This window comes from Meles meles, chromosome 4 (genome assembly GCF_922984935.1).
Source record: "Meles meles chromosome 4, mMelMel3.1 paternal haplotype, whole genome shotgun sequence".
NCBI lineage: Eukaryota > Metazoa > Chordata > Mammalia > Carnivora > Mustelidae > Meles > Meles meles.
Genome location: NC_060069.1, coordinates 23,099,226 through 23,111,868, shown reverse-complemented (window position 1 = coordinate 23,111,868; position 12,643 = coordinate 23,099,226). Strand labels below are relative to the sequence as shown.

Below are 12,643 nucleotides of genomic sequence, written 5' to 3'. Positions count from 1 at the left end.
TTAAGCAAGTTTGCTTTATCTGGAAAACTGTAATTGTCCTCTGCCTAGCTGCACAGACAGAAAAAAAATTTTTTTTTCATTCTCTTGAGACTCTTTGGCCTGTTTCATAACTTTTACAACAAATATTGACCAAAACATTAAATATCCCCACTTAGTGAATGATATACTCTTAGTGAATTATATACTCAATGTCAAAAAATAACTATTTTTCATGAATATAAATGTTATTGATAATTTAAACTGTATTTCTGCTGCTAATAGATTCCCAAGTTAAAACACAAGATTTGGTGTAGATGTAGTTATTTCATTCCCTTGTCGTCTAAACAGAACTAAAAATCAAAACTGAAAGATAATAAAATGATAGTCTGGCTTCTAAAACTCTTAGTTTTGAGCAGTCACTTGAGTCACTAAGCTCAAAATATCAATGATTTTTTCAACGTATAGTTTAGTATTTCCAAGTAGTTCTAGTTCTGTCTTATTTCTCTGATCTTTAAACTATATTATTTAACACAGGTATTTGAAACGTATTAGTTCATTTGAGATAATAAATATATCAAACTGTCCTGTCACAGAAACAAAAGAAACACTTCTTCAAATTGAAAATTTGAATTATTCTAGAAAAAGTACTGGTGGGACAGGATAAAGAACTTTTTTTTAAACACTCCTACGAATAACATACACATAGCAATACAATTCATTATGAAGATTTAGAAGAACAATTAAGAATTTTGATATTAGTTTAGGATGATCGAACATTTTTTTTATTCTGAGCACAAAGGGAACAAACAGCTTTGATTTCTACTAGGGAACAATAGTAGAATGTCAAAATAATGATATAATATCAGTGATTGAAAACCCATCTTTTCAAACCATAAGAGACTCTTAATGTCACAAAACAAACTGAGGGGGAGGGGGGTAGGGAGGGGTGGTGGGGTTATGGACATTGGGGAGGGTATGCACTAATGGTGAGTGCTGTGAAGTGTGTAAACCTGGCAATTCACAGACTTGTACCCCTGGGGCTAATAATACATTATATGTTTATTAAAAAAAAATAAATAAATAAAAACCACATCTTTTTTTGTATTTTTAAGAATCAATGACTATCCATACATAGACAATTTAAAAATCAATAGTAGGTTTTAAGGTAATGAAAATACCCTATACAAAACCATAATGATGGATACATTTGTCCAAACCCTTAGAATGCACAATGCCAAGAGTGAACCCTATGCCAACAATGACTCCAGCTGATTATGATGTGTCAATGCAAGTTTATCAATTGTAACTCTGGTGGGGAGAACTGACAATGGGAGTGACTGTGTAGGTGCTGGGGTAGGGGTTTTATGGGAAATCTCTATACCTTTCCTTCAATTTTGCCATGAATCTTAAACAGGTCTAAAAAAATTAAAGCCTTAATTTTAAAAAAGAAAAAAAAAATCTACGCTAAGAACTTGTGTCTTTAACTTTGCAACTGTTATAAATTCAACAATTTCACTTTTATATAGTGTGAGTTGTGCAATGGGCTTGGAAATTTTCCCTATCCTTTGCTACATATTCTATTTTTAAAAATCTAGCTTAATTTCTTTCTACAGATCTTATAGAAGCTTAATGTCATCCTTTTGTTGTTTATTTGGTAGCTTTATAAAATATCTTTCCTCTAACAAACTTTGTCTTCTTGGTTTTTACAGTGAACATGCAGAAATCTCCGAATTATTTCTTCTCTTTCCATTTTAAATAAGAAAAGAAGTTTTCATAGGCACATAAAGGAGTTGTCAAAACTCCTTTATGTGATTTCCCGTGACAGATTTTATTTCCTTATACATCAAAAAGTCATTTACCTGTTTCATCGTAGGGCCTAAAACAATGTCAGTACATGGTAGTTGCTAAATAAATATTTGCTAATTAATAAATTAATGAATTATTATCCCAAACAGCAAGAGTACAACTTTCAAGCCTCAGAGGAGGGTTGTTCTTATTTCATTTAATAAGAATATAGGATTCCCTCTACTGGATCTTTTTTTCTTTCTCTGTAAAACATACCAAACCTATTCTGGGTTCTCTGTTGCTGTTCTGTTAGCTGTCCTCATATTTCTTCTTCCTACTTTAGGGCTTTTCAGGGCTATCAAATTTTTCTTCACCTTCATGTTTCCAAAAGAAAATCACTGCACTTAGTTACTGTGCATACAATTATGGCACTCAAGTTTTATTTAAAAAAAAAAAAGAAAGCTCTGTCAGAAGCTAGTTCTGACTGAATACAAAGTATTTCAAGTCAAAGTTATTATGAAGCACAGATTGTACATCCAGAACAAGGCTTGTTCCTACAGACAGTAGCATCTCTCTCTTTTATAAATCAAATGTAAATGCCATACTAATTTATATCTATTATTATTTATACTGTTGAAAAGCACATGAACAAGCTCTCTCTTCACAGTTGGGAACTTGACTATCATTCCTTTTCTCCTTGAATTCATATTTTTATCTCATATATGAATTCATATTATATATATATTCATATTTTTATCTCATATTTATTATTCTTCTACATACGTTTCTCCTAACATTTTAGTGTTTGAAAATATTTTAAGCTGACCATCCTATCACATTTCCCTCTAACAAAAAGATTTTTAAATTCCTGAGAACATAAGTTCTAAAAAAATTTCCTTAATATTGTATTATCATTAAATTACTAGACTACTACTGATCAAGTAACAAACATATTACAAATTATGATCATTTGAAAATATCAAGTCAGTTTTTATTAGAAATACATCTCATAAAGAAATAGGTAGGACCTTCTCTAACACCCATTTAGATCATATATCCAGGATGAATACTACTCATTCCTCGAAAGAAAACAGGTTAAGTTTTTCTTTTACTTTGTATTCCTCCATTCCAAGTATTTGGGAGTAGAAGGATTTCTGGTTGTAATAATCCTTTTGAACTACTAAACCATGTACCAAAAATCACATAGAGGTATGTATCAAAAATTATTTTTTAGTCAGCTGACAACTCAGTTAAGTTCTGCAATATTTCTGAAGGCCTTTGGCAATTGCCATTCTTACAAAGGAATCAATTACCCAGTCATTAGAATCACTCACTTTCTAAACAGATTTAGGTCAGATTAAAAGTATTGCTTTATATTAAAGTAGAAGAGGGACAATTACTAAAGAGGAAGGGAGAAAGGTATCTGATTCAGCACACTCTGACGTAGAACAATTTTCGGGAAGAAAACATGCAAGGGAACAACCTGAGAATTATTAGTACCTTCAAACTATCCTTTATGTAGGGATATGTATGGAAATCCTCCATCTATCTCCTAAGGTTAAGGGTTAGGAACATGTGTTGCCCTGTTTGAAGCTTGTTGCTTCAGGATATACACAGATTTGGATATACACAGTTTATCAAGTCACGACTTTTAAGTAGTTCACATCCTTTTGTCTATGTGCTTTTTTTTCCCCTTAGGGGGTGGGTGGGTGGGTGGGTGTGTGTGTGAGAGAGATGAGGTGGGCGAAAATAATTTTAACAAAATAATTTTGTTAATAAACTTCTTCATAATGATAGTTAAGGAGGTGTTTACTTTTTCATCAGAAAACTAAAATAATGGGCTGTCAGTTTCTTAGAGGGAAAAGATAAAAATGAATTTCCCTTCGTTTTTGACAAGTCTCAAAGTATTCTAAATTGTCAAAGTTGAAAAATAGAAAGCATTTTCATATCTACAAATTAGAAACCAGATTATCATTTTATTTCTGATGATTTCGGGTGCCTCCGCCAATTTGGTAAACATTCTTCAAAACTCTACCAGCCAAAACATCCTTAATTTAGTGGTCTGCTTTTTAAATTATCAAAGCGCATTACCAAGGCAATCAAAAAATAAATGATTCACGTCTAAAATATTAAAAACAGTGCTCTCTTCCATGCCGCAGCCGGATAAATTAAAGCAAACTAATTATTTAGATTAAAAAAAGAATATGATGTAACTTTAAGTTGCCTGTGGTCTTTGTTCATAACAACCGTGAACTTTCACTTAAACCAAAAAGAGAAGATAAACAACAAAAACGTATTTTTAAAGTTAATCCTTGAGTCGAATCCATTGTTTGATCAGAGCTAACAGGTGGGCTGATGAATTAAAACGCGATGTAAAAACACCTTCCAAGAGAACACTTATTTAAACAATATTCAAGCCTTAGTTGACAAAATACTATGTAAGAGCGTGGCGAGGGGGGTCTTTTTTGCTAACTGGCAGTTAAGGAGGATAAACTGCCGACAATTACCGTTTTCTCATTTTTTAAAATCAGAAACAGCCCTAGAGCTTGTGGGGTTTCACGTGGCTTCGACCTCCACAGACAGTGACGGGTTTAACTACTCGTGACTTCACAGCTCAGGCCTATCAACTAGAAATTACTAAAGGCGGTAGAAAATCTAGGGCCGCCGGGTACCATCCGCAAACTCAGTTATGTAGGTTGTTTTGTTTTGTTTTTAAGAGCACTATGCCGAGTAACTATGGGGCCCTGAGTAATTCGCCGAACTTGTGTTTCAAATGCCGGCCTGAAGTTTACAGCAGCGCCCGGGAAACGGGTGGGAAGCTTTAACAGCTTCCTTCCGCCCGCCCCGAAAGCGTCGTTAGTTTCCCAGCTCCCGGCCACAGCGAGGCGACAGCGATATAAACACTGAGCGGATCCAACATACACCACAGACGCTCGGGGACCCCCAAGCGGACGCTGCAAGAAAAGAACGCGCTGGAAGAAAGCCAAAAACCAGACCAGCAATACAACCGCCACAGAGGCCAGTAATGCGCTTACCCACCTCCAGCTCCACCTCCGCTTTCTCGCGTCGACGCGGCCCCGCCCCGCCGCGGAGACTCACGGGACACGTAGTACGCCGCGCCCACCTTCCCCTTCCCCCACCCTTCAAAGCCCCGGCTTTGAGAACGCCCTTTCAGCTCCCTGCGGACCGAGTTCCGCTTTGCTCTTGTGGCCTCGGAGCCCAGCCTGAGGACCGCGGAAGCCGCACTTCCGGCGGTTCATTGCTCGTCCTCCCTTCCAGCCTCCCTAGTCAGCGCTTCCCTCCCTCGGAACGCGACAGGGACATCAGCCGGTGCGGACGCTGACGAGGCGGACGCCGGCGGGCCTAGGTCTCGCGCGCGTGTTGCTGGGTAACGGGCCTTCTCCGGCAGCAGTTCGGCAATTCCTGCTTCGGCTTGTCTCTCCTTCCAGAACCTCCCGAGCCCTAGACGACGGGCCGGGCTGCGCCGCTTGCGGCGCAGCCGAGGCTAAAGAAATGGGAATTCCTCCGCGGCGTTCTCGGAGCGGGTGCCTTCTCTGGGGAAGCGGCGGTGCCTTCGAGGAAACCGGAAGCCCATGGTGACCCCTGGCGACCCGGTTTGTTTTCCGTCCGTTTCCAAACACTGGGGAATCGAAACTCGGCGGCCCAGGGGGCGGCCCTACGTAACCTGTCTTCGGGGTGAGTGACTCGCTTCAGCCGGGCTGGGGGCGCGGGCGGTGCCAGGACCAACCTCCGCTGCCATTGCTGGTTCGAAGAGACACGTCATTTTCTTCACGAGTCCGTGCGCCCTCCTTTGACTAGGGAGCCGCCCGCGCCTGGGCATCCCTTAGCCCTGTCACCTTTTCACGCTAGCTGTTCCAGGCCCTACTTGGTTTTTCACTTTGTCTCTATTGCTTATTTTCTTTCCTTACTCTGAATTACTAGGGCGCCATTCGTTGTATTTCATTCATTGAGATTGCATTTATATCGAAAACGAAAGAGGGACGTGTGGCTAGGACGGCACTGCCTGAGGCAGTGGTCATCACCCCGCCCCCCTGCCCTGTCCGTTATCGAGGCTAACAGTAGATATTCGTCGTTTCTGCAGTGTCTAACCTGTACGTTTGGTATGATTTTTGATCATTTGTAGAATGACTCCTACATACATGCACGGTAGGTTGACCCTCGTCCGTACAAACAAGGAACTCATACTCGTGAGATAAAATATTCGCTAAAACTGTAATACAAGTTGGAATATAAACTGCTCCAGCATGTGTTGTTGGAGATCTGCTAAGGTGATCGAAGACAGTGACGTACTAGACTGAAATTGACCTGTGTCTTAAACATAGGAGACATTTTTTTTTCTACTATAGAATTTTGAATTGGATTACTTAAAGATTTCAACGGCATAATTTAAATTCTGGTTCTTTAAACATGCCATATATCTGATTTCCCAACCTGTTGTGGTCACTCCCTACTTCATCTGTAAATTAGGAATGATAATCACTCACAGGGTCTTTAGAAAATTTTAACGCCGTATTGTTTATAAAATGGGAAGAGGTATATAGGGGTTTATATTAGAGAATATAGTGCAATGGGAAATGCACTGGATTAAGTCAGAACATTAACTCACAACTGAGTGTTGAATTTTCCACTTACTCACTTGACACTGGGTAGGAGATTAAATCTCTTCGCCATTTTCCCAGTCTCTTGAAATGAGAGTAATGCCTAACTCTCCAAGGCACCAGTACATAGTTTCTAAGTTTCCCTAGCTGTAGTCAGCTGGCTGGTTTACATTCCTGGCTTCACTTTTCAACCTTTGCCTTTCTTTTAGTCCACCTGTGGTAACAGGAAATTATTGCCCACATCAGAGGTCTTAGATTTAACCAATTGTTACGAGGAACAAATGAGGTAGCTCCCTTAAAAGCTGCCTGACAGACCATAAGCACTCGGTAAATATTAATTACCAATACTGAGCATTTTTGTTTATTGAACGAAATGTGATGACCTTTTTTATAATCCACGAATGGAACCAATGTGATTTTTTTCCCCTTGTTTTTATATTCTGGATTAAGGTACAGTTGTCTTATGGCTATTAGAGAGTAACCATTGGTAATACTAAATTACTAATATACTAATACACTAAACAGGGAATGTAAGTGCTTAATTCCATTGAGATTTATTACTTTATGAAAAGACTGAAAAGAAGTAGACTCTTCTTCATACCTATGCTAAACCTGAAAAAAATCGTATGATTCCCTAGCTGTAACACTTATTTTTGGACTAATGCAGTTTAGTTACATATAGAAATTAGAGTGGAGTTTTTCCTTACTGTATATCTGTTGCTGAGCACATTTTGGGCATTCACTGAATTATAGGGCATTGGAGTTCTGAGGTATATAAATGGAGTGACAGTATCATGAAAAAAGGCACTTGATCTTCCCTTCTTTATAAACTAGTTAAGCCATTCCTGCCCCAATTGTTTAATTAAAAATAGGGAGTGAAGGGGCACCTAGGTGGTTCGTTTGGTTAAGTCTTGGACTTTTAATTTAGGCTCAAGTCATGATCTCAAGGTTGTGAGATTGAGCCTGGGGTAAGGCTCCATGGTCATTGGGAGTCTGCTTGAGATTCTCTGTTTCTCCAACACTCTCTGCCTCTTCCCTGTTTGAGTGTGTGCTCCACTGTACTTTCTCTCTCTAAAAAGAAAGAAATCTTCAAAAAATATGGGGGGGGGGTGGTGCCAGGGTGGCCCAGTCAGTTGAGTGTCTGACTCTAATTGGGCTCAGGTCATGATCTTAGGGTTGTGAGATGGAGCCCAGAGTTGGGCTCCATGCTCAGTGGGGAGTTGGGATTTTCTCCCTCTGCCCCTTCCTCTCCCTCTAAAATAAATAAAATCTTAAAAAACCACAAAAAACAAAAAACAAACCGAGGAGTTTAAGTGTTGGTTTCTTTGCCTCCATAAGATTTAATCCTTGCTCCACTGTATCGTGAATAAACCTATGAAGTGGGTTAGGGACATTCTAGCTTTTCAGAGGTAGGAGGATGATGACAATAGGAGATTCAGTTCAGAAGAATGTAGAACAGAGGAAAGAGCCCACTAAATAGTCCTTCATTCCAACCTTAGCTCTGTCATATACTGCCAGTGTGATTATAAGCAAATTAACTTCACCTCTTTGAGCTTAAGTTTCTTCATCTGTGGTGGTGGTGATAACTTTATAGCCAAGTTTGGTATGGATTTGAGGTAAGATATGTACAATACCATTTATTCAGTTTTTGGCAAAAATGGAATTCCTTCCGTCTGTTTAGGTTGCCATTCTATATTTGCATTAAATTTTCCTTTCACAATTTAGGAGGGTAGCATCTTAGTAATGAAGTTCAACCTTGTCATTTTATTGGTGGGAAAATTTAGATCCTGAGAGGTAAACCAATCAGTAATCAAGGTGGCAGATTGTAGACTAGAATCTGGGTTTTTGAATCTCTGGTCAGGGTTGTTTCTACCACTGAGTTTTTCCTTTCTGGATTCTTATTAGAACAAATCTGAATCCATGTTCTGTTGTCTCTTAAAATGTATTAAGAGCACAAATTCAGAAGGTAGCTTATCTGGGTTTACATCCCAGCTTTGCCACCGATTACTCATACAGCTGTAGATAAGATATTTAATTTTTTTCTAAGACTTTGTTTATAAATTAGGATTATAGTACCTACCTAAGGAGTTGGAAAATGCATTTGGAAGCACTAGTGCCTGGCATATGGTAAGTGATGAATGTGGTAAATATTATGATGATGAAATATGACAGAGTAATCATATTTTTTTCCTAGAAAAGATATTTTTGTGTTTTCTAGTATGTCACAAGCCAGTATATATAGCATGTCTTAACTCGGGGTATTCTTAATGTTGATTGTAGTAAAGATTGAAATTTAAGATTTTCTAAAATAATTTTTATAGTGTTTAGATCTTTTTTTCCTTTGTTTCCTCTGTAGCCTCACAAACAGCTCTTGCTCCTTTCTACCCACCTTATCTGGCAAATGGTGCCGTTCTTTCTTCATTATCATTGCAATATTGTGATTTATAAGAAATACGTATTTGATCGTTTAGATGACCAAAATATATTTCTCTTATATATTTGGCTTTAGTCCACAGTTCTTGGCCCACAGCTCCCAAACTCTTGGAATTTCCCGAGGATGAGTTATAGGATCATCTTATCGTAATATTTGGTCTCTTAACATCTTTTACTGAGCAATGAAGGTGAAATGCATGTCTTGTTTATTTCTAACAAGTTCCTTTCTACCAAGCCTGGATTTATGTTAATAAGGTGACTTTTGGACAGCAGCTAAGGATGGGAGCTGATTTCCAAGGAAACCAATCCTATCATTAGAGGGTTGAAGCTTTCAGCCCCACCAAGGTTGGTGGCCGTGGGGGCGGGAGGGTGGCACTGAAATTTTAATCAGTTGTCAATGATTTAATCATTTTATGTAAGGAAGCCTTTGTAAAAACCAAAAGAGGGAGGGTTCAGAGAGCTTCCAGAACATTTCACATGCCATTATGCTGGCCCCAAATTCCAGAAGGGCAGAAGTGGCTTCGTTTCAGGACCTCATCCTATGTATATGTATGGTCAGAAGCACAGGTAACAATTTAGGCTTACAGTTAGCATCCAAAGTAGAGGGCAGTCTTGTGGGAGCAAGCCCTTAAACTGTGGAATATGCTGGTAGATACTATCAGAATGGAGTTGAATTGTAGGCTACCCATCTGGTGTCCAGAACATTGCTTGATGGTGTGGAAACATCTCCTTTTCACATTGGAATTGGCTGACCAGAACACCTTTTAATCATTCTTGGGAATTTCATTGTTCTCAGCAATAAATGTCAACATCTTTCATCTTAACCCCCCTCTGGGGTTTTTTGGTTTTTGTTTTTAAAGAGAGAGTGCTCATGTAAGTGTGGGAGGGGTGATTGTGAGGAGGGGCAGAGGGAGAGGGAGAATCTTAAGCAGGCTCCACACCCAGTGTGGTGACTCACCAGGGCTTGATCTCAACCCAATTGAGATCATGACCTGAGCCAAAAGCAAGAGTTGGACGCTCAACTGACTGAACCATCCAGGCACTCCTCACCTTAACTCTTTTTAATTTTCTTTTAATTTATACATCTCTTATGTAAACCTCTAAGAAGAAAATTTAATTCCAAATATATAAAATAATTGCATGATTATATAGATATATTTCTTATAGGTAAATATATCTGATTCTCCTATGCTATTGTGATGAAAGAGACAATGAATATGAATTTATTTTCTATACTATTAAAAACACAATCTCCATGCACAAGTTAGGTGATGTTTACCAATTGATAATATAGAACTAACCAGGACCATAAATGTTTAAGAATACTAGTTATAATTGGAATTCTGTAAATCACATAGTTGATTCTACTCTGTAGAATAGTGGCTCTAAAATTGGATAGGGACTTAAAATTACATGGGTTGATTATTGAAAGTTCAGTTTGACATTTTCGCCCCAGATATATTGACTTGTGAAGTTCTGCAGTGCTGTCTAGCAGTCAGTGTTTTTTTGTTTTCTATTAGAATTTTATTTATTTATTGAAATATAGTTAACACAAGTGTTACATTAGTTTCAGGTGTATAACATAGGAATTTAACAACTGTATACATTATGCTATGTTGAGTACACATGTAGCTACCATCTGTCACCATACAATGCTGTTACAGTATCATTGACTATATTCCTTATGCTGTACCTTTCATCCTGTGACTTATTCTGTAACTGGAAGCCTGTACCTCTTAACTCCCCTTCATTTTGCCCATCCTTCATCCCTTCCCCTATGGCAGCTATCAGTTCTTGGTTTAGGTCCATTTCTGCTTTTGTTTGGTCTTTTGTTTTTTAGATTCTACATTTAGGTGAAATCATATAGAATTTACCTTTGTCTGACTTACTTCACTTAGCATGATGCCCTTTAGGTCTGTGTTGTCACAAATGGCAAGATCTCATTCTTTTCTATGACTAAGTAATACTCTATGGTGTGTTTACTATATTTTCATTATCCGTTTATATATCAGTGGACTCTTACGTTGCTTCTGTATCTTGGCTGTTGTAAATAATACTGTAGTAAACATGGTGCATGTATCTTTTCAAATTAGTGTTTCTTTTTTTGGAATTACTGAATTGTACATTTTTTCTATTTTTAACTTTTTGAGGAATCTGCATACCTTTTTCAAAGTGGCCACACCAGTTTGCATTCCCACCAGCAGTGCACTAGGGTCCAATTTTCTTTATATCCTTGCCAACACTTGTTATTTTTTGTCTTGATAGTAACTCTTCTGACAGTTGTAAGGTGATATATCATTGTGGTTTTGATTTGCATTTGCCTGATGATTAGTGATGTTGAGCATCTTTTAATGTGTGTGTTGGCCATCATTATGTCTTCTTTGGACAGATGTCTAGTCAGGTCCTCTGCCCATTTCTTAATCATATTGTTTGGATTTTGTTGGTGTTGAATTATATAAATTCTTTATATATTTTCAATACTAACTCCTTATTGAATATGTCATTTGCAAATCTCTACTTCTGTTCAGTAGGTTGCCTTCCTTCTATTTTGTTAATGACTTCCTTTGCCATGCAAGCTTTTTATTTTTGTGTAGCCCCCAAAGTTTATTTCTGCTTTTGTTTCCCTTTCCCGAGGAGACATATCTAGAAAAATGTTGCTAAGGCCAATGACAAAGAGATTACTGCCTATGTTGTCTTCTAGTCTTATGGTTTCAGGTCTTACATTTAGGTCTTTAATCCATTCTGAGTTTACTTTTTGTGTGTGGTGTAAGAAAGTGGTGCAGTTTCATTCTTTTGCATACACCTGTCCAGTTTTCCCAATAGCATTTGTTGAAGAGATTGTCTTTTCCCCATTGCATATTCTTGCCTCCTTTGTCATAGATTACTTGACCATATAGGCATGGGTTTATTTCACTGTGCTCTATTCTGTGTCTGTTTTGTGCCAGTACCAGGCTGTTTTGGTTACTACAGCTTTGTGGTATGTCTTGAAATCTGGGATTGTGGTATCTCCAGCCTTGTTGTTCTTTCTCAAGATTGCTTTGGGTATTCAGGGTCTTTTGTGGTTCCACACAAATTTTAGTATAATTTGTTTAGTTCTGTGAAAAGTACTCTCGGTATTTTGATAGGATTGCATTAAATCTGTAGATGGCTTCGAGTAGCATGAACATTTTAACAGTTCGTTCTACCAGTCCATGAGCATGGACTATGTTTCCATTTGTCTGTCATCTTCAGTTTTTTCCATTAGTGTTTTATAGTTTTCAGAGTACAGGTATTTCACTTACTTGGTTTATTCCTAGGTATTTATTTTTGCTGTAGTTGTAAATGGGATTGTTTCCCTGATTTCTTCCTGCTACTTCATTATTAGTGTATAGAAATGCAGCAGATTTCTGTATATTGAGTTTGAGTCCTGCAACCTTACAGAATTCATTTCTCAGTTTTAGTAGATTTTGGGTGGAGTCTTTTCAGGTTTTCTACATATAGTATCCTGTCATCTGCATGTATGATAGTTTTGCTTCTTCCTTACCAGTTTGAATGCCTTTTTTTTTTTTTCTTGTCTGATTGCTGTGGCTGCCATTTCTAGTATTGTGTTGAATAAAAGTGGTGAGAGTGGACATTCTTGTCTTGTTCGGGACGTTAGGGGAAACGCTCTCCATTTTTTCCTCTTGAGTATGATGTTAGCTGTGAGTTTTTCCTATGTGGCATGTATAATGTGGCATGTACCTTCTATACGTACTTTGTTGAAGGTTTTTATCATGAATGGATATTGAATTTTGTGCCTATGCCACCTTTGAAAGGAGGCTTGAGCTATAGTGATCCCTCACCAGGGG

General features: G+C 38.0%; 2 protein-coding genes across 6 annotated transcripts in view; one reads left to right on the top strand and one right to left on the bottom strand.

Moving 5' to 3' along the window:
- Positions 1 to 4,928, bottom strand: part of ZCWPW2 (zinc finger CW-type and PWWP domain containing 2) — a 136,958-nt gene extending 132,030 nt beyond the window's left edge. For both annotated transcript variants that reach the window (XM_046003579.1, XM_046003578.1), the window contains exon 1: positions 4,804 to 4,928. The gene's annotated coding sequence lies outside the window, so the exon portion shown is untranslated. The remainder of the gene's footprint in view (positions 1 to 4,803) is intronic.
- A 4-nt stretch (positions 4,929 to 4,932) lies between these two features.
- The window catches only part of AZI2 (5-azacytidine induced 2), a 37,648-nt gene continuing 29,937 nt past the window's right edge, over positions 4,933 to 12,643 (top strand). For 2 of the 4 annotated variants that reach the window (XM_046003572.1, XM_046003573.1), the window contains exon 1: positions 4,937 to 5,460. In XM_046003572.1, the coding sequence (XP_045859528.1) occupies positions 5,358 to 5,460 (103 nt within the window). In that variant the 5' untranslated portion in view covers positions 4,937 to 5,357. Of the gene's footprint in view, positions 5,461 to 12,643 lie in introns of all 4 variants that reach the window. The other 2 variants (XM_046003575.1, XM_046003574.1) reach the window with 2 other exon arrangements.